Here is a 21,830-nt window from a genome sequence, read left to right as displayed (position 1 = left end):
GATGTTTTTTATTTTTCTGCTCTCAGTTCTACAATTTGACAAAATATCCTGAAAAATCGTCGAGCTTCAAGAAGTAAAGAGTTCTGCGTTCCGAAAAAAGAAAGTGGCGAATAGAGCGGAGGTGGAAATGAAAATGAACGCCTTCGCCCTATTAAAATTCATTGGATCCTTTCTAAATATTTTCTACTTTTAGTTTTACGACATCGATAACACTAAAATGTTATAATCTATTGGGTATGGGAATAAGTTTCCGCCCCTTTTTGTTGAAAAGAAGCGTATAAACAATTCCCATAGCGTGAAAACGTTTTCTAACAGTAGATTGACGTGGATTTCTATCAAGTAATGCTGGGAAATCTGTATCTTCGAATTTTTTGGCACACCATCGCAATCTTTGCCCTTACGTCGAAATCATGGTTTTTAAAGGAGCATCGTCCCCGTAAATATATAATATAAATATAATATAGTAAATATATAACACCTTTCTTTAAAACAAAATAATGCAACATGACTTCCCGCAAATGCTGCTTACTTGGAACAAGAGTCGAACATTTTTCACGCGAAAAATTGACTGCTGTTCACGCTCGAAACAATTGCCACTAACTGCGCTTTGAAGCTTAGACATAGACCTTTCAAAAACATGTACTACGTTCCATCAAATACGCGATCGGTACTTAAGTACAACGACATCTGTCAAAAGGGTGGAAACTTATTCCCATACGCAATATATCGGAAGATTCTAGGTCGGAAGAAATGTATAATTTTCGAGTTCAAATAGCTCAGCGAGCGCAGGGGGTTAGAAAATCGATGAACGCGTAAAATCGAACAAGAATCGAACGAATGATGCAGATCCGGTGCGCGGCGATCCGATCTCTCTGAAAAAGAAACGGAAAGCGGCTCGCGGAGTGCTCGGCTCTCTCGGCTCTATTCGTGGTAGCCGAGCGGGCACGAATCGTGGTCACGAGAACGAAGTGTCTTGGGGAACGCGTGATCCTGGTGGGGTACGGGAAAAGACCGTGTGGCCAGGTGTACCGCGACCGAGAGCGCAAGTGAAGGGAGAGAAGCTCTGTGTTCCGAGGTCGATAACTAAGTGTCAGTAGTCAGAGTCGACCCGTGGCGGATCAAGAGGTCCGAAGCCCCGTGCACTATGAGCTATCCGAGGATCGCGACCTTATTGGCCCTGGCGGGTTTCCTGGCCTGCGGTAAGTCTTTTCTACCCGCCCATGGGCGCAGCAACCACCGCGTCGCCTAACTCCGTGCCCCATAACGGTCAGCATCGATCCCCTTGCGCGCCCCCGTGGACGCGACTAACGTCGAGACCGTTGCATCTTTCAACCCCCACAACGCGTCTGCTCGAGGTGCATCGCCGTTCCCCGGGCTGCATCCCGACAGGCGTATCATCTTTCTCTCGAGTTCTCGTTACCTCGTGCACACCGTGCACACCGTTACGACACCCACGTGGCAGAATTTCAATAGCTTTCACTAACGGCCCCGGCGATGCACTCTTTCCGCGCCATATGGTTACGTGCGACGACCTATGATATAATGGCGGAGACAGTACTCGCTGTACACCAATACGCCTTCCTCGCCCGCGTTAGATTCAGGTTCGCCGTCGACTTATCTCTGGACGATTCAGACATCTTCATGGACGCCTCTGTTTAGAGGGCATCAGGAAAATATGGTATATCGTATCGTGTTTAGCGCCAATTGCGTCTCGTAGCGGGAGGTCGTTGCTAATTTTTTTTGTCGCGGCGGAGGTGATCATGGAAGTCGCTGCTAGTCCACCAGTTCAGGTTTTTCAGAATTTTCTCTGAAACAGTCTTTGTCCATTTTTAATTTTAACAAGTAGAAACAATGGACTATCCTGTATAATAGCAATCAGGATAATACATATATTAGAATCATAGCAATTCTGCGAGCTAATTCATCGATTTGTTTATTATCAAGAGCACCACGTGGTGACGACTCGTTCACCGACGAGTCCTCTTCAATTAATTACCACTTTATCTACACATAGGAAGTCTATTAATAGGATTTTTGTTTTTGTCATCTAATATATAAAGTCCACGGTCTCCCGTTTTTTCTCCGTTTACTTCGTCCTTTCTAACTTACTAGCTACGTCTCTGTTTTATCGACGTGATTTATCGCCCATTCAAGTCCTCTTCCTCTTCAGGATCTTCGTGATTATGCTCACGAGAAGATCACAGTGGTTTCTGTATTCAATTAGCCTCGAGCGATGGTTATTTACGACGTCAGGTACTACTGTTCTCACCTGTTATCCCGCGAGTATTATCCACTATGTATATCGTGTTTATAGTTTTGCTGCGCAGATTCGTTTATCTTAGATCGGTGGCTTCTTCGTGATCAATGCAAGCCTCGTTTCCTGGTCCTCTTACAATTTTCAATGGATTGTAGATCCACAGTCTGATTATCTAGATCATAGAATACATTCGACTCTTTCCTCTTTTTTATCTAGCAACTTTCGCAACAGTTAATTAAATAGTTTACGTGTTGCTCGATTAGGATAATCAGCCATACAATTTTGATATAATTTCTCAGATGATTATCTATCTGCTACGCGAATTGCAACATCCTCAATGTTATCTAGCATCCGCAATTTTCATGGTAATTCGGATAATTAAATGGTTTACAGTTCCGCAAACGAACGTCTTCTATTCCAATTTTTACAAAACGCATATTTTATAAAATCATTTTCACAAGACACGATGTTTACAGTGCCGTAATCATTTATGTGTGAACAAATGTCCAAGCCTCCAGTCATGAATACTAATATCACGATCACGAGTTTCTCTTTTTTATTAACACGCTAGATCGGTTTCCCCTTCTCCTTACACCTCGTTCCTATTCCACGTCCTTTCTATTGTGGCCGCCATCGTTATCGAAGACAGACGACTTTTATGTTCTGCTATTTTGCTCGATGCATTTCCTCGCGCAAAGAGACGGACAGCGTTCGATTTTATATTCGATGGTGCATGAATGCATAGCGATTCACTTTTTCAGCGTCTTCGGCATCCGTGCTTCGCCATGCGGAATAAAATGGCGCGTCGCTGTGCTTCCGGTCGAAGACATTGCTTTTTATTCGCGTTCCATTGTCCATTGTCCCGGGTTTATTGTCCTTATAAATTTATTCAACTTTGTGACCGTCGTTCTTCCGGGTTTCCTACGTGTTCTGAATATGCATTTGTCAGTATGCATTCATATTGACAATAGGCTAACCAGCCAAAATGGCGGGTTCTGATATTTCTCATTTACAAGTATTGAGATCGTAACGATGCAAAATTTATTTCTCTGACCACATTATATGACAAAAGTGGTTAAAAAGGGTAGACATCCTTGTTATTATTATAGAGCCATATACATATAATAAGTTTAGGGCGGAACTTAATATTGTGGTCAACTATACCTAAAATATGTATTAGAGAATGAAGTAATAATTTATTGAACTTAATCCTTTATAAGAATTTTTTCGAGGTTCAATCTAGGCCAGGGGTGGCCAATCTTTTGCATACCATGCGCAAAATTTTTTCACATACGAGTTCAGGTGCACCATACAACTCGAGCACTTTTTCTACCTTCTTACGTTCGTTGTTGCGGTTGGAAAATAGGAATAGGGGTAGGATCTGCTTCGGTTAGGGGAGGAAAAGGGATAACTCAATCGCGCAACTAAATTAACTAACTTACGCCAGTTGAAAAGACATACGTTCATTGGAGCACTAATCTACAATAGTGAGAAATGATCTTTCGGACGATAGGGCGATCACTGTCTTGAACACCGCAATTCCCATCGTATAATTGTAAACTGTAAAAAAATTGCGACGAATTGATGAGTAACAAGGCTGAATAAATTCAACTGAGAGCTCACAGGTGTTGAAAATATGCAGATGGATTCAGTTATGGCGCCTACTTCAAAAGAATAAGTATAGGCGCAAGGATCCAATGCGCCACTTGTATTTATCCAATGCGCCTCAGGTTGGCCATCCCTGGTCTAGACAGCTTAATTTGTTCGTATCGTTTTGTACACAGCTGAGGCAGCAACTCTTTTGGGAGCACCGCCATGCCCAGACCCATGGGGTGTTCACGCCTATCCTCATCCGGAGACCTGTAACGCCTATTTCCTCTGCACAAATGGCTCCCTGACCCTCGAATACTGTGAAAACGGATTGCTGTTCGACGGCCATGGGTCTGTTCATCAACACTGCAACTACAACTGGGCTGTGAAGTGCGGGGAACGCAAGGCTGACCGTAAGTATCGCGTTGCGTTCTCGATAATCGCGACAACAAATGTGCACGAAGACTCGTCTTTCATTTTGCAAACACAAATATCGAGAGAACACACGTAGGCATCCATAACAATTGTTTTAGCCGTTATCGTTATAAAGTTCAGTAATTTGCACCTTGTCAAACAGTTGTAAAAATGATGTAATTTTTGTTAATGTTATTTTCGTATTTGTAAGGAAGTACGAAACAATGTAAACTTCGAGGTGTGTTTCAGTCAGAGTTGGGCATTAATCGATTAAAATTTTAATGATGATTGATTGATTAATGTGTACGATTCAATCGATTGATGAAGTTAATCGTCAATCGTTGATTACATGAAGAAATCGTCGGAAAATCGGCGATTGATTCAATCGATTGATTTAATCGTCAATCGTTGATTAAAAAAAGGAATCATCGAAAAATCGGATAATTTAATCAATTGTTGAAGTTAATCGCCTCACGGTCTATCCATAAATTGTAATAAGGAGGGAGAGAAAGACAGAGAGAGAGGGAGCAGAGAGCGGATGGAGAATTGACAGAAATAATAATATATTTCAACAAAAACATGGTCGTAGCTTTCCAGGAATAATAACTTCAAACATAAAAGCACTTAAACAGAGTTTGTATTATAGACCAAATGGCAATACATACTGTATTACAGACCAAACTCAGTTTAAATTTTTTTCAGTATTCACACAGTTCTGATTACGTATTTCATTTCGAAATTTCAGCAGTTAATCATTAATTAATTATCCGATTGACGATTAATAATCGTTAATCGTCAACCACAATTAACGACTAAACGAGAAGATTAATTGTTAATTGCGATTAACGATTTAGTAGAAATTTAGTCGTCAATCGTTGATTAAATTTTTGCCCAACTCTGGTTTCAGTAAATCTTTCGAGCGCGGGGGTCCGACGTAAAAGTTTCGTTTTCGTGGACCGAGAAAGCGACTTCCGAGGAACTTATGTCTACGCGTAGCACGCGTGTGTCAGAAAGTAAAAGTTGCATGACTGAACAAATTTTGGTAACCTTGCTTCAGTGTGCCACGACTGTATCCATCCATCTCGAAGTCTCGAAGCGAAAACACGTTATGATTGATTGCAGACTAGTTTCTCCGATAATTCGTTCTCTGAATCCTTCACTCTATACATTTGCATATTTTGAAAGCGTGTAGCTTCATTTCTGTAGCGAATTGGCAGTAAATTAGCTCCCCGTTGAGTTCGACACATTTCGTTGGTATACATACAGGGTGGTCCATTTATCTTGAGACAGTCAATTATTACGGAAACCAGCAGGAATGTGAAAAAATGTTTTATATAAAATATTCTTCATATGAAGGGGCACATTTAATGGCGCTATGCACATTTTTCCATAATGGCCCTTTAAAGGTCAGATGAAGGGCAACTTCATTTCTTCAAATGGAAATCCATACTTTTTATTTCATGTTCTTATTTTATATCGAAAAATAATAATATCTCGTATAAAACATTTTTTCCTGAACGTGCCATTTTTTAACGATACCATGATAAGTGTTGCAAAGCATAATGGCATACAACATGTATTGTGAATCTTCATCTAGTAGGCGGCAATAACGCCACCTACGATGCACACACGTATTCCTGTCACCGCTTACTAGATTTTTATGACTTCAGATCAAACTCAGTATTTTTTGTCATTACAAATATTGGGATATTCACCACAATTTGTTTAATAAAACCGTGCACGCTAGGAAAAAATGTTTTATACGAAATATTATTATTTTCGATATAGAATAAGAATACGAAATAAAAAAATATGGGTTTCCATTTTTTCATTTGAAGAAATGAAGTTGCCCTTCATCTGACCCTTAAAGGGACATTATGGGAAAATGTGCATAGCGCCATATGAAGAATATTTTATATAAAACATTTTTTCATATTCCTGCTGGTTTCCGTAATAATTGATGGTCTCAGGACCACCCTGTATATTGATAAAACATTTTCACTGAAGATCCATTGATCTTCATCAGATAAATTGGATATTAGCCAATTTGACAAGCCAGTAAACGTTTTGTATAACATTGCGCAAACTCTTTTTTAGTCACTCCTCTCAGCAGCCCCGGCTGCGAGTACCAATTCGGCATGTACCCTATCAGCGACGCGTGCAGCACCACATACATCAAGTGTGTCCATGGTATTCCTAAAGAAACCCCATGCGATGCTGGCTTAGTATACGAGGAAAAGAGTCACACTTGCGTCTGGCCAGATCAACTGTTGCCCTACTGCAACCCGGAGGAAGTTGTTGGCTTCAAATGTCCTCACAAAGTGCCATCCCACAGCGCTGCTGCCAAATACTGGCCTTATCCTAGGTACGTACACTATACATATAATCTATGTACACTATACACCAGTGGTTTCCAACCTACATGGTACTCCACGCCTTCCAAAAAAGATTTTTTCATCGCCTCTCAAAACACGCTCTCTTAGATTGTACCATTTTAACGAAGAGAAATCAGATTTCTCATTAACTCGAGATAAACCCCTCCAGCCATTACCAACTAAACCCTGAAGACTCGTCGCGATAATCTTTATTCAGCAACGTCAGAAGTACCTTCCCGTCGCATGCTTTATCAACTCCAAGAACCGGAAGACTGCCTCTCAGTTTATTTAAGAATTCCGGGGATCGGTTGCAGATCGCGGTTTTTATCGTCGGCTTTTTGCACCGCCGCGCGCCGCGTCGGCAAAAAGGCATAAACGCGTGAAAGTCGACGAGGAGCCTTTCTCGATAAACAACCGTGGCCAGTGAAAGAGCCTCGCCGCCACGAAAATACCTTCGCCTGAAAACCAAAACGAGCACGAGAGTCCTTAAATATCGGTCGATTTACGTTTGCCCGCAAATTAAAAACCGGTCCACCATCTTGGAGGGCCATGCACCCGCTGGGAAACGACACACGTGCACAGTCGTTTGTCCAATTTATCGTTTAACAAACGCATTGTCCGCTTGTTTTACACCGTCGCGTCGCGTCGCGTCGCGTCGTCTCGGTACCCGGCAAACGCCGCCGTGTCCAAATGTTATTGCTGTCGTAAATTTGCGACGGCTGTTGAAGCTTGTTTCGTGATTTATTTCGCTGTTCGAGGTACTATTTACGAGTTTTGCAATCACTTGGCTTTAAACAAAGTTTGTCTTAACGTGCGTAAGAGAGGATAATGTTTTCAGTTCATTTTGTTACAAGTTCACAGAGGTGCTGCTAATTCTTTGTACTTTTAATTGCTTCAAAAAGAAACGAATGGAACAGACGAATAAAATGAATGAACGAATTTTTGTTCACACAGAAAAGATCTGAAGCGTCTAACAAGATGTACAATATCGCGTGAAAATTGATTACTTCATTTAAAGTTGCGCAACTACATAGAAAGGTTCGCTTATGAATATTACGAGTACTAAGCAATTTTTCTTCGTCAGATTCCCGGTGCCCGGTGATTGCGGAAGATTGATCACCTGCGTTGATGGCCATCCGCGTCTGTTGACCTGCGGCGACGGAAAACTCTTCGACTCCGTGAGCCTGTCCTGTCTGGAGCCTGAGGAACTGCCTCACTGGTACTTGATTGATCTATTACCATCATCTTTTTACAGAAACGTTCCCTAAACGAACACTTACGGAACGTCAAATTCTCTGTTTCAGCGCCAATGACCTTTGAATAGCATAGGGAAGCGAATTCCGTCTCTTCAACCGGTAATTTAAACAACCTCTTGGAAAAAAAAGATTATGCAACGAGCATCGATAAAACTATGTCTAAAAAGCGATCGAAATATTCGCGATGCGTTTCCGACGAAAAAGTCTGTATATACATCGAAATTCTAAAATAATATTTTTGCATCAGCGGTATAGTATTTATTCCGAAGGACCGTAAATGATTTCAACAAGAAAAGGTCAACGATCTGTAGAAAACCGAACAAGTTCGAATAAAAAATGTGGACACCAGTACGAAAAAAAACATATAAAACGTACACTTTATTTCAACGAGTCTACAATCGTACATGTGTGAACGTTCCGATAGTAAAAGAAGTCTTACGATTAAGAGCGAAGGGTAAGGTGAAGAAAAGGGGATATGGGGATATGGGGGCAGAGAGTATTATTTACACTTCGACTATAAGAATGATATAGAGCGGATGGTGATGGGAAGCGATCCTCGCGAGAAAAGAAGAACGTGTTCCTTAACGATTAAGATCCTCTTAGCCTACGTGCAAAACGGTCAACGGGCTTGCCAGCCAACCGAGGAGAGTACAAATGGAGAAACGAAACGTACCGAAAATAATATTCCTCCCGTCCAGTCGACTACGAAAATGCTACAACGAAGCGTTCAAGAAAAGTACTCGCTGCGACGCGCTTCGCACTGACAATGCTACTTCGATACTCTAAGATCTCGATCTTCGATCAGCGATTGGCAATCGCTTGAGAAACTTCACTCGAAGCTGAAATTTATTCACAGAAAATGCCGTCTTTGTTGCTTATTTAATTTTTCTTCATTCTGTAGAGCTGTGGTCAGCTTAGACACTTTCAGATGGTTGTTAAATCTACTTCCTCGATAATTTTCAAAGACTGTAGCTCTACACTAGGCTACCATCAAATTATACTAAACCCTTGCACTGCGTTTTATTTACAGAAAATCCTGTTTTCACTTCAAATTTAAATTTTCTTGGTTCTATAGAGCAGCGATTAACTTGAAATTATGTACAAACTAATCCCTTGCACTGAAATTAAAAATTATGCAAATACTAGTACCTTGCACTGCAATTTATTCACAGAATATTTAATTTCCAAATCGCCTCGTTAGTTTCATACAGCAGTGACTAACTCTGTGATTGATCCTTCACGCAATTTCTGATTATCGTTAATTCTCGACGATTATAGCTCGTCATCAACTACTGCAGCTCTACCAATCATGTCAATTTCAAACATAGTGATCAACTCAGAGACTTCTAGATTCTTTTCTCGACAATTGAATGGACACTTCAGAACGGGGTCTACATTGTACGTCTAACACATATAAATGGAATAATAATAATACATGCAACCTAGACCGTTATTCAAAGTTATCCATTGGATTCCCAACGGCTGTATCTCGTGACGGACTACTTCTCAAAGCAACCAGGCTGCGAAACGCGTCGACAGCCCTCTCGCGAGATCGACGCGCGACGGGACGCTACCAGCATTTTTGACAAGGAGCTGGTCCTGTTCTCGGTGTCTGTACCCGGGAATCGAATCGATTTCGATCACGCTGCTTCCGGAACCATTGCTAGCTACTCGGAGGATCTAGTTTCTGGTACGAGGTCGAAGAGAGATCGGCAGTGCGCCAGCTGGCAGTGGAGGTACACCAGGTGGCAGGTTCTCTTCTTCAGGTTCTTGCTCGTTTCGGCCTTCCGGAAGGTCGCCGTCGAGGTTTGGCGGTGTCGTGGGCACGTCGCAGTCCTCCGTGGGCGGGACCACGCACCTCAACGACCTTCGGTCGAAGACCAACATCGCTGGGCACCTCTGCAGCCGCGGGTAACCACCTTGACATTGCCAGTAACGGTTGCAGGACTTGCCCAGCGGGACGTTTCCGTTCGCGTCGTCGTTGCACAGAGCTGTCGAGAGAGATTCGATTACGTGTAACCGGATATCTTGATGTAACCGACACAGCCGAGCCTTGGTTCGGGTTCCGGTCCGATCCGGCGACCTTGAACCCGAACGAGTCGGCCCCCGAGTTCGCACAAACGCAAACGTCTCAACACGCTGAACCATTTTGTCGCCTCTTGTTGCCTTCCTCCTTTCTTGGAGAGTGTTGGACTGGTAAATAATAATTTATTTGTTGAACAATTTGGATTGGACTCGTTAACCAGCCTTACAGTCTTCAAATCGAAGAGGCAACAAGAGGCGTCAAATGTTGCAGTGTGGACTGATTTTAAGGAATTGTTGTTGTTGTTGTTGTTGAAAAGATCAAGGTTGTCAAGCCCTCACAATAAAATTAGCAGAGTTTTTTGAAAATCGTAAAGGTATTCGATTGATATTCTTGTTCATTTGAAGAACAATGGAAAAATCGGTCTTCAGGGACACACGCGAGATTGAATGCATCAAGGCTAATGTGACTCTGATACCTGAAACCTGATATGATTTATTCAATGATCCGAAAGGCGTTTATCAATAATTCAACCACTCCCGCGTCAAATAAATATTCATCGAGCATCGAGAAAAGTTCAGTATCCAGGGAATACAAATCAGTGATGAACTATAAATACTTTCTAGATTGCTATTCCCAGAGTCGAACAAATACTAAGACTTTATGCAATTTCTTATAAAAACGAGTAGGCTCGATTTCAGGTAGGCTCAATAACAGGGCCAAGAAAAATTCTAGAAAAATCAGCGTGAAGCAACAAGCAAGTTTCAATCGTCTATGAAGACGTATAGTGTCACAGGACAAAGATTGCATGAGCGACAGGTGATCTATGGTAAGTCAAGAAGTCAGACATCCTCTCGATCACCATTGGCAATGCGTGGAACAGCCGAAGGCGCGACGAGTGCTCACTTCGAATGCTAATTAGGCGGCTCGCCTCTTTTTCCTCTCAGGGAGCAATGACTTCGAAGTCTCTCGGCGCTGCCACGGAAAAAGAAGAGAGAAAAAAAAGCCGAAGAGAAGCCGCGTGTATACACGTTCATGCTCCTTCCCGTACGTGGCCGCTTTCGAAAGTGAGAATGATCGCGGACATAGCTCCGGGGCGAATGCGTTTTGCGTAAGAGTCCTCGGGAGAACAGCTGTTTACAGAAAATGAATCGAGAAGCGGGAATTTTGAGGCTTTCACTCGGTCGCTTATTCGCCGATCGCAATAGCAACTTGGAAGACATAAGAGAAAATTAGTAGGTTTTTTTCTGAGAAATTGCATGGTGAAATAATTGAATTGACTCACGATGCTTCTGGCAGCCCTCGACATTCTCGGGCCAGTCGCAGGACCTGGCTCTCTCGTTGTACAGGAGGCCGCCGATGCAGAGTTGTTCGGTGGCGGTGCCATTCCAGCATGTCCAATACCTCGTGCAGGATGTCTCGTGTCCGAAAATGCCATAAAGCCAGTCGCAATGGTCGGCAGGGATCGGTGGATTAGCCTGCCGTTTGCCGTCGCAGTAATTCGCCCTCCAAGGATAATCGCAGCCCTCGGTCACGCCTCTATGTTTCCCGGCGAACACCAGACCATTCGGACAGTCGAACAACTCCGGACGACCGTTTACGCATTCCCAGTAACGATCGCAATATTCTATGTCGCCCACCACGCGCGATTTTGTCTGGCATGGGTCCTCCTGCTGTTGCTTCTGAGCCTGCGAACCTGAAACGACGATCGCCATTTTAATTCTGCTGGTCTTGGACATTTTTCAACACATTTACAGTAGCCGTCCTTTAAAAATAGAAAACAAGAAAAGTGTAAGCAGAGCCCATAAAATTAAGCAAAAGGTCCATCGAAGTAAAGATCTCTAAAACGCAGGAAATTGAAAGCGCCATCGATCCCAGGAAAGAATCGATCGGGCCCCGTTTACAAAAAGAACGCTCGTAAAAGTGATTTACAGTCAGAAATTCTTTCCTCGAGGTCCGAACGACAAGCTCCCGAGCAGCTAACGAACGCCAATTACGAAATCTTTGGTCGTAGATCAAACATTCGTTGCCGGCTGGAACACGGTCGAGTTAAAATGTTCTTTCTCTCTCCCGCGAATAACGCGAACAGGAAATTAAACCGTAATTTCATTATGAAAGGCAAACGGTGCGCGCAATTAAATATCAAGTTGCACAGTTCTTTCCGTTCGAGACCGGAGGAACGTTGTTCCCGACGACCATGAGCATGATTTCTTGGCTGGATCCGATCGAGCGATCGGTGAGTCATCGTTCATTGGCACATCGATCACGGCTAGTGCGTTTGTAATCGCGTGTTTTCTTCGGTGACCGAGTAATTTATGCTCCTTCCGAGAAAGTCGAAATGAAATTGGCGATTAGGCAGTCGATCTTTATCGAGATACTAGTTTTTTTTTATTCAGAAACATTGTGAACGCACACATCGCAAAATTATTTAGAAAATTATTCTAATGTAATTTATTTAGCACCAGGTTTACTAGATTTCTAATTATTGCACCAATGTAATCTCCAACGGGAACGACATTTGTGGGAGGAATTACGCGAACAGGTTTCAATAAAGCACACAATAGTCCATAAATTGCAATGATTCAGGTTAAGGCTCGGGTGTCGTTTCAACAATGAAGTAACTCCAATTATCTCCCCGGCTATTATAAAAGGTGTTAAGGAGAATCACTTCGGTATCTTCTCTTTATTGTGTTACCGAGTCTGTTTCATGCGGTGGTGTACATGTTCCCTTTTCAATTGTCTACGTTATGCGATGATTATGCATCGCGCACCGTATCGCGTCATCGAAACGCGTTTTAATCGAAGACAAGCCGCGCTAATGTACTCCGCCGCGAACGCAGAATGCAATTCCCCGTGCGATACTTTCTCAGATGCGAACCGCGATTCGAAAGGCGTTAATGTTCCTTATAACCATCATCGCGGAGCCGTGAGAAAACAATGATACAATCGGCGAAACAAGAATGACCGGACGTGTTATGAAAGTTTTATTGCGAGGCGGTGGGCATGATGATTTAAACGCGGTTCCTCAATTTATCCGCTCAATTCGGTGTGAATCGCGATTTTTCATGTCCCAAGCATGGTACCGTCTGAGTTACAAGTTTTCTTTTGCCGTTTTCTCTGCAAAAATTGAAGGGAAAAGGTTTAACGAACGAAAAAAGTTAAGAGAAATCTTCCTGAACGCTTAATTGGACCTCGACTCCTCGGCTGTTTCACTAAATGAATTGCTGTTTCGCGAGAGTCTCGACAAAAGGCAACAGACGCGTCGGAATGGTAAAAATGATTGTGGCAGGAAGACTGTTCTCCAGAAGAGTTAAATACAGAGTAGTAGGATATTAATTTCTATGGTGGCGGGTTCTCTCATCTCTGTATATAGCGCGACACGGCGCAATGTTTTAACCACAGGGGGTTACACGTAATATCTTGTGCGGGGGCCTCTTAATGGCTGTAATTCGGTCTCTATTCGGAGGGGCCAGGTAGAAAAGTAAATAGTAAAGTAAGGTGGGAAGCCAGCTAGAAGCCCGCTCCCAAGAGAGCACGCTTCTCGCTCCCAAGTGAAAGTGCCTAGCCTTGACTTGCAACCTTCAGGGCACCTCTTTCCTCCGTACCATGCTCCATAAAGTCCAAGATTCGATTCACAACGTTTTATCCCGATGTCGTCCCCATCTTTCTTCGCGGAGTTGTCGATTGCGACCTAACATAGGCGCTACGAGTTTCAAGTACGATCAGGTACGCTGAAGTACACCGAAGTACACTGCCAACGCTGAAGCCAGCTCTTCTAGTTTAAAGACTGACATTGCAAAACATTTTATTAACCCAGGTTAATGGCATTTCGATTTCGTGTGGATCTGAAGAAATTTTTAAACGAAGATGAAACAAACTTTTTGTTTATCTGTGAACATATGAATTTGTTTTTAATCCTTTAGGCCCTCGAACCTGGTTGGTCTTCAGAATTTTGCGTCATCGTTTTATTAAGAATGGCATTTCTTCCTCCCTCCCGAGGAATGCGAACCGAGCGAGAGGCTAGTCGCTATCAACAAGTAGTTTCGAGCCTTAAAAACAGAAGAGAAAAGACTGAGAGAGAGAGAGAGAGAGAGAGAGAGAGAGAGAGAGAGAGAGAGAGAGAGAGAGAGAGAGAGAGAGAGAGAGAGAGAGAGAGAGAGAGAGAGAGAGAGAGAGAGAGAGAGAGAGAGAGAGAGAGAGAGAGAGAGAGAGAGAGAGAGAGAGAGAGAGAGAGAGAGAGAGAGAGAGAGAGAGAAGGAGTCGAAAGTCGTTTAGTGATCTTCCTAAATGAGTTTCGAAGTGTAACTTCTACTTAATGGTCCGCGGGGATTTCAGGATTTCTTCCTTTTTACTTTAGAACGTGTTCTTTTCGTAGAACGTTGAATGTCAAGGATGGCTACGTTTAAATTATGCAGAACAGGATCATTATCTTATCTGGGGGATCGTCGGAGTACAAGACGAGGTGGTTGAGCACTTAGGGTTATTTTTAAAAATCGAGTTACTTGAAGATGTTCCTCGTGATCGTTGAAGAATTATTTTCTGCTAGGTGAAGTTGAATAAATGTATGTATAAAATCCGCTGTCTGATAATAATCGATTTATCATCATCATTGTTAATGAAACGATCATTCGAACGAGCAATGTCCCGGTGGCAACAGCATTCTATCTAGAAATTCTAGACTGTTCCGAGCTCCTGAAAGGCGATCCATTTCGAAAGGGTCGGGATAGTTGCAGGCGTACTACCGTTGCTTTTCTTCAGGTATGCAATCCCCGTTTACTCGTCGAAAAATCTAGGAACGCTACGCTAACGCAATAAATGCCGGCCGACACACTCGCTCGACTGGATCCGATAGATAAGGGAAGGAAAGCGAGACGCCGCGCGCCGCGCCGCGCCGGAATGAAATCTTGAGACAATGTCGGCTTATCTAGCATTCAACGCTTTTCTTTTCTATTTATTGATATCTTCGTGCACCGAACCGTGAAGGTTAATGGTCGGCGCCTCCGCTAACTGTTCCAATCATAATTTCTAGTTTGTGAATCTTCGTTTACAGACTGTGAAAATCCTTGAAGAATCGCACAATGCAAATTCTTATGGAACACAATACCGATTCACATCGTTTCTCATCTACCAGTATCGACTGCTCGAAAATGCCACTACGTTCTCACTTTTAATTCCACGTTTAGTACAATGTACTTTTAATGGAAATTCTCATCTACTGCATTCATATTCATCTAATCGAATGAATTTAAAATTGTCACTTTCTTTGAACGTCTCCCTAACAGAAACATCTATCAAGATTCATGGAAATAAAAGTTCTGACCGAGGGGAACGTGTTGTTACAGGTGATCGAAGAGTGTCATAAGTTTGTTAGACAACTTCGCCATCGCCAAACGCGTCGAAATCGTTAAGACATCGTTGCCTGCCAACTTTGTAGGTGGACACATCCCCGGTTAGGCAGCTCTGTTATGTAACAGAGACTCTTATTAGCAGTGTCGTGGCATCGAGTTACTTTCCCTTCCTTTACGACTCCTTGTAAAGAGCCTAAGTGCTCGCAGTAGGTCAACAGTTACTTCTAACAATAAGATTCGAACGCGAGAGCGTTTCCACGTTAAAACTTCTCGGATTGTTTACGTTCCCCGAGATAACGCCCCCGCACGCCGCGCTCTCAGAATTATTATTAATTACGTTCCCCGCTTTTCGTTCATTCATTCGCTGCCGCGAGCAAATTCGTCCGACAGCGCCAGCGTCGGAGCTTTTCGAAGACGCCATTTTGTCGGAGATTCATTCTTCTCTAACAATATATTTTTTGGCTTGTTAAGATTTACTAAAAATATAATTTGAGAGGGAAGGAAACGATATTAAAAGCAAGGTAGAAAGCTTGAATTATAACCAAGATGGCGAAGGAGAATCATTTGGATGATTCGATGTTTTCGCGATTCTCCGTTCCTTCGAGGCCCCAATTATTTCGAGCAGCGATTTCTTTCCCTCTTCGCTCCAGTTTCTCCTTTAGCGGCGGTGTTATTAAAAATTCTCTAATAAAAAGCGTGTCACCCGGCGATCAGTGGTTCGTTAGTTAAAGAACGAAAGTAGAAAACTTTCTCGCACCGTGCTGGTTCGTTTTCACGTCTGCCGCGTTACGATTACGTGGATTCTTTGCCGTTCGGGGGAACGCGATCTTTCTCGCGAGCTATAAAGGTGGTTCTCAACGAGTGGAAAGTTCGACGGTGCAGAAAACCGAGGGAATATAAACAGTTTAATACAGTGTCGTCCCATAATCATGCTGTCGCTGGTTTAGGTTTTTTTTTTATTAGGGACCGCTGGTTTCCTCGTAAAAAGTCTACCAATTGAAACGTCTCTAGAAACACTGAAAAATTTTTTTCTGGAACGAATCCAGCGTACGTTTGGAGGTTGAAGCCACCGCTTTACAACGACGTAAAAAGATTTTATGTACTATTTTCTTGAGCCTTTTCATTAAACTGTGAATGAGGGCCGTACCGGCAACTTTAGATTAATATTACATGACCGAACTTGTTCCCTCTTTTTCTTCCATATAACAGTGAAAAAAAATCGTTGATCACTTTTTGAGGAGTCGCTGCAAAGAGAAGGCTTCAATCTTTAAATCCTTGGAAGATTTAGTCTGGAAAAAAATTTTCATAGTTTTTGGAGACGTTTGAATTCGGGTGTTCAATTTCCAAAAATGAGTCTTCAACTTTCCGTCGGCTGCTTCGTGTAAAAATATCTTCGGGGAAAAGGAACAATGGTATGTGAAAGTAGAATGTTCAAGCTTTCGAACGAGTCCAGTTTGATTATTCCACGATTGTTTTTCACGAAATGGCAACTGGTTAAATATCGACAATTTCTGGAAAGTCGGAAATTTTTGGGTTTTCGTTGCGATTAGTTTATAGCTGCGATAATTTAACGAGCCGTGAGGTAAAACGGAGGTAAGAAAAGGAAGTTAGGCGTATCTGGTAAACGCCGCGGCACGTTTATTACATGAGCTGACTTTTGACGCGGAACGTTGCACTTTACGGAAGGAACGCGACAGAGGTGGGGCTCGCCGACTATCCAAGCGACTATCGAGGGGCTATCGGCCGACTTGCAGCTCTCTACCGGTCTCGGGAAGGACACCGATATTCGCCTATTCCCACGTTCAGGAAGGAACGTGCACTATGCCCCGGCGTGTTCTACTTCTGTACACTTTTCCAACGTGCATTTTGTCGCGCTGCCGGTTCAGCGGCCATTTTCCGGAAAAGGAACCCGTTCCATTTTTCTATCGGTCAGCTAGAAACGGATTTTTGATCTTAATTTTAATCGAATGACGAAATCCGGTATATTCCAGACGATCCCCACCACGCACGACTATACAGAGTGTTCCAAAAATATACTTCCTTGGGAGAGGTGATACTTGAGATAATTTCAAGCAACTTTTTCTTTTGCGAAAATGTTCTCCGTGATTCCGTTACAGAGTTATTAACGAAAAACACGGACCAATCAGAGCGCAGACTCCGCCTCCGAGCTAGAATCCGTCTGCTGCTCTTATTGGTCCGTGTTGTTCGTGAATAACTCCGTAACGGAGCCGCGGAGAAGATTTTCGCAAAGGAAAAAGTGACTTGAAATTACCTCGGGAATCACCCCTTTCAAGGAAGTACATTTTTGGTTAATTTTATTGATTAAATCATAATGATGAAAATAAAAAATTAAAACACGAGGATCGACGGATCGATCCCGGAGATCGACCGGTTCTCGGCACACGTGGTCCAGCTGGTAAAATATTCATCATCGTTACGCGATTTAAGACGTGACGTATCTCGAAAGAGACTCGCTCCTCCTGCATCTATCCTGTTTCGATCGTCGTGCCACGTTTTACGTAAGCGATACTACTTTCTACCGCGGCGCACAGTTTTATTATAGAGATTATTTTTTCGCGCCGACGTCGACGGATAACCGGTGTCCCACGTAATCCACCGTAATTGTTTATTTAGACGCGGCCCGTTTCCGTAAACGCTTTCCCGCGAGCACCGGAAGTCCTCCAGAATTCGCTACGATACCGAAGGATCCGGTGCGTTGCCTCGGGAACGCACTATACAGCAACCATAATGATCCGAAGGGGCTGACATAATACGCAGAGGAAAAGCTGCCTGTACTCGTAGACCGGAAATGGAGGACACGCGACGGAGAAAATGTTTTTCGACTAACAACTATGTAATAATAAATAATATTCTACAAAACCCTGCGCTTTCGACCTGATTTCGTCGAATTTATCAATCTTTTAGAATTCAGGGGAAAAATGTTGGAGTCAAGGAACCGAAAGATGGATTTATTTCGCGAGACACAGATAGAGGGAGAAGAGTGGGAGAGAGGGGGAGGGAGAGAGAGAGAGAGAGATATGTCTACTGAGCTACTTTCATATTTTCACTCCCGAGACGCGGGAGAAAGTTGTTGAGATGTGTGAAACCCGGTGAATGGCCGTCATTGTCTTACGAAGAGACGTGTGTAATAATCGCAGGGGTGGGGGTGTTCTTCGAAGTTACGGACACGCTGCTCAAACGTTAATGAAGATTGTGTAATGAGGAAAAAAAGCCGAGGTGTCGCATACTTTGGATAACCGGTCTAAATTGGCAGGATCGATCGCGATCAATAAATCGACAGAAACTTCTTTGCTGCGGGCATAATCGGTCATTAATTATGGCGACACTCGTAGCAAAAACAGGCGAGGACAAATAAAATCACATTTGAAAATGAATGAAAATAAATTTCTACTTGTTTTCTCCAATTTTTTGTTACGTTAGGTTCCGCAGTCTGATTAAAGTAAATAATTACAATGCCACAGAATCAGAATTTGTTCATAATTTTAGATTGCACTTTTGCACTATTGTTTTTTGTTGGGAGAAATTTACAAGCTCGATTAATGAGATTTTTGGAACACGATAAGGAAGACAAGCATCGTTTTCGGTTAATGAGGGAGCAAGTGATTAAGGTTTAACGATGTTCAGAGTTACTTATTCGAACACGCCAAAAAGTGCTTCATCTTTGCGTTTGCGTATACTTTTTGCCTCGTAATTCTTAATTGCCGTGTTCAATTACCGTGTAATTAGCGTGCACGCGCGTTATCGGTAACTATACCATGCAATTAAGCATTCAAAGTGTTCCCGAGAGTGAAAACTGTAACAAGGTAAATCCCGATGAAAATGTTATTCATAGATCTTCGGAGCTCTAATCTGAAGCAACAACTTGCGATTTATTATTCATGAGAGATCCTCGACTTGAAATTATTATTCATTAGATATCCTCGGTGTATCATTTATGCTTGTGACAGTTAACTGTAAATCTGATTAAATTATTGATGAGTGATCTCAGGTATTAATAGTAAGAGAAAGGATGTTATTAATTTTATTAGGAATGTTATGTGTGCGGGGTCTGAGAAATGAAATTCGAGTAGTTTCAAGTACGTACTCGACTGAAGCGTTACCAGTCAAGTTTAGAAAGTGAAATTCATTTCTCTGCTGGTGGTCGAGTGAAAACGAACGAGCATGTATTAATAGAATATTCGGCACCAATCGATGGCGGAACGATCTCGATCCGATCGCCATGAATCACCATCGATCTCGTGGGATGGGGGAGGACACGTTTCGGCTATTAATTGAAGCATCACCGTGGAACACGAGATCATCTGGACGCTACTGGTTGTTCGCGAAAGTAGGCCAACGCGCACATTTCTGATCCAGCCGCTGCTGCAAGAAACGCGCTCGTCTGATCACAGAAAGTCCGTTTTCACTTGCACTTGCCGATCACTGTACCTGATCTACACCACTGCTGACCGATCGGCCATTAGAAAAGAAAAAGCCGACTGATTCTTGGCATATTCGACCAGCTTGTACAGCAATTAGCGTAATAAATCGCCGGTCTGAAGATCTTTATGCGAAATAAGTTTCTATGCAAACTGTAACAAGCTGGAGCAAAGTAGAAATTCTCTTCTTTAATGGGTTCAATTAATATTCTTCTAGGAATAAATTTGGTTTCTCCCACTTGTTATTGTTACAAATGCGCAAAACAAATGAGAGCACAAATAAACAAAAGATGTTCTCGATAAAATAAACACGATATTTTATAAGAAGGGTATTTGACTTAAAAAGTACAATTTCGTATATCTAAATTCTCTCGCCGACCATTTAAAAAAGTAAAAGGAAAGTAAACTATCGGCCACTTAAACGAAATTATACAGAGGACCCCGAAGAGGTTCCCGAACGACTCGATGAAACAGATTCGCGAGTAACGTTGCGGTGTAATAGCAAATCTCCTGCAACGACGCCATCGACAACACGGGGACGAAGAAGACGCTGAAGAAGCGATAACAGTCACGAGGTGTCCCGTTGCAAAAGAACGAAGAAGAATCGAAGAAGACGAAGAGCGACACGAAGAACACACACGTGAGAGCGGAGTGAGACCACGGTAAACGACGACACGGAAGAATCGAAAAAAGCTGATCAGTAAGAGACGAAGAAGAGAAAGAAGAAGGTAAGAAAATGATAGAGTCATAAAGTGGAGGAGATGAAGAGCGACACGACGGAGAACGCGTCGAATGAATTGGAGGCGAAATGAGACACGGTGTACGACGATACGGAGAGAAAAATAGAGGAAGAGGAAAGAAAATGACGGGAAGGAAGGGCAACGCGGAGAACGAGATGGAAAAAAGTCGAAGAAAGAAGAAGAAGAGGTAAGAAAAGGTGGAAGAGGAAGAAGAAGAAAGGAAATAAAAGAATCTCGAAGAGGAATGGACAAATAAGACGTTCGATGAGTAAAAAATGGAAAATGGAAGACGGAGAAAAGAAGAAAATAGAAGAGATAAAAAAGATGTGAAACTCACCGTGCACAGCAAGGAACACCAGCAGAAGCGATAGAGCCTGCGACAGCATCGTGCGTTGTGTATGTACTGTTTGGCACGGCCTTCGGGCCAGGACCAATTCGATTAACTCGATTCTACCTCGAATTTCGATAGGAAACTGGTCCGTTTTACCGTCCAGGGACACGGGACGATTCGAGCGTGAAGAGACTGTTTTATAAGAACCGAAGAAGCTCGGCTGATGAGTTTTCGTGTCGAGACTGGTCACTGGGAGAGGCGTTTGGCTTCGTGTCTTATATGAGCTCCCCACTCTTCCGGCAGGTCCGATCTCTGCCGCATAGGAAGGCCTCCCTGGAGAACACACCTGGTTTTCTTCTATCGGCCAGAGATGGGATCAAGTGTATTGTGAGCGGGATCGATGCTGCGCGGATCACTCTCCACGGCTAACTCGCCCGGTAATTCCAAAATCGGAACCTCCATTTTGAGCTACTCCTACCCTGGTGAAAATTTGTAAAAGTAAAATATAGAAGTCTCGTAGAAGCGAGGAGAATTTTATTTACTACAATTTTAAACGTTGTCACAGGAAATTACTGAACTACAGTAATTTTTTATAATTTTTACATTTTTATAATTTCTATAATTGGTTAATACTAGACGAGTTAATCGTGGTGAATATAATCTACTAAACATTTTAAACATTTGAAATGTTATCTCGGAGTATTATTTTTAGCGTCCCGAATGAATATATTGGATTTTCAATCTAATTCTGGAAAGACAAAATACAGTTTCTAGATTTTGAACTGGATTAACAGGGTTTGTGTTTGAACAGTCATTGTTGCGACTAGAGGCAGGGTTACCACTTGGTACCTACTCAATTTATTGTTGATTTATTGAAAAATGTGAAAAATGTGATTGGGTACATTCGATTTTAAATTTCATTCTGAATAAGCCTAATAAGCTTCTTTCGATTCGAATGAACCATTTAAATTGTGCATACCTACATGTCAGCCAGTCCCCCGCAATTATTTAAAGTCATGACTCCGCAGAATGACTATTGTAAAGTGGAGTCCTTTGT

General features: G+C 42.6%; 2 protein-coding genes across 2 annotated transcripts; one reads left to right on the top strand and one right to left on the bottom strand.

The window, feature by feature from the left end:
* Positions 1-1,007: 1,007 nt before the first annotated feature.
* Positions 1,008-8,260, top strand: Cpap3-d (cuticular protein analogous to peritrophins 3-D). Its single transcript, XM_076426978.1, has 5 exons — positions 1,008-1,199; positions 4,042-4,260; positions 6,359-6,626; positions 7,721-7,855; positions 7,941-8,260. The coding sequence occupies exons 1-5, from the start codon at positions 1,145-1,147 to the stop codon at positions 7,954-7,956; spliced, it is 693 nt and encodes a 230-aa protein (XP_076283093.1). The 5' UTR covers positions 1,008-1,144; the 3' UTR covers positions 7,957-8,260.
* LOC143209513 (peritrophin-1) lies at positions 8,244-21,039 on the bottom strand. The gene is made up of 3 exons (XM_076425684.1): positions 20,780-21,039; positions 11,201-11,611; positions 8,244-9,883 (listed from the first exon to the last, which is right to left on the bottom strand). The coding sequence occupies exons 1-3, from the start codon at positions 20,826-20,828 to the stop codon at positions 9,573-9,575; spliced, it is 771 nt and encodes a 256-aa protein (XP_076281799.1). The 5' UTR covers positions 20,829-21,039; the 3' UTR covers positions 8,244-9,572.
* Positions 21,040-21,830: the final 791 nt, after the last annotated feature.

This window comes from Lasioglossum baleicum, chromosome 1 (assembly GCF_051020765.1).
Source record: "Lasioglossum baleicum chromosome 1, iyLasBale1, whole genome shotgun sequence".
NCBI lineage: Eukaryota > Metazoa > Arthropoda > Insecta > Hymenoptera > Halictidae > Lasioglossum > Lasioglossum baleicum.
This window is presented reverse-complemented; position numbering and strand designations above follow the sequence as displayed.

Coding starts and splice junctions, on each gene's coding strand:
- Cpap3-d (XM_076426978.1), top strand. CDS start 1,145: ATGAGCTATCCGAGGATCGCGACCTTATTGGCCCTGGCGGGTTTCCTG. Junction 1,200..4,041: donor GGCGGGTTTCCTGGCCTGCG/GTAAGTCTTTTC, acceptor TTTTGTACACAG/CTGAGGCAGCAACTCTTTTG. Junction 6,627..7,720: donor AAATACTGGCCTTATCCTAG/GTACGTACACTA, acceptor TTTCTTCGTCAG/ATTCCCGGTGCCCGGTGATT.
- LOC143209513 (XM_076425684.1), bottom strand. CDS start 20,828: ATGCTGTCGCAGGCTCTATCGCTTCTGCTGGTGTTCCTTGCTGTGCAC. Junction 11,612..20,779: donor GGTGTTCCTTGCTGTGCACG/GTGAGTTTCACA, acceptor TCGTCGTTTCAG/GTTCGCAGGCTCAGAAGCAA. Junction 9,884..11,200: donor CGAGGGCTGCCAGAAGCATC/GTGAGTCAATTC, acceptor CTCTCTCGACAG/CTCTGTGCAACGACGACGCG.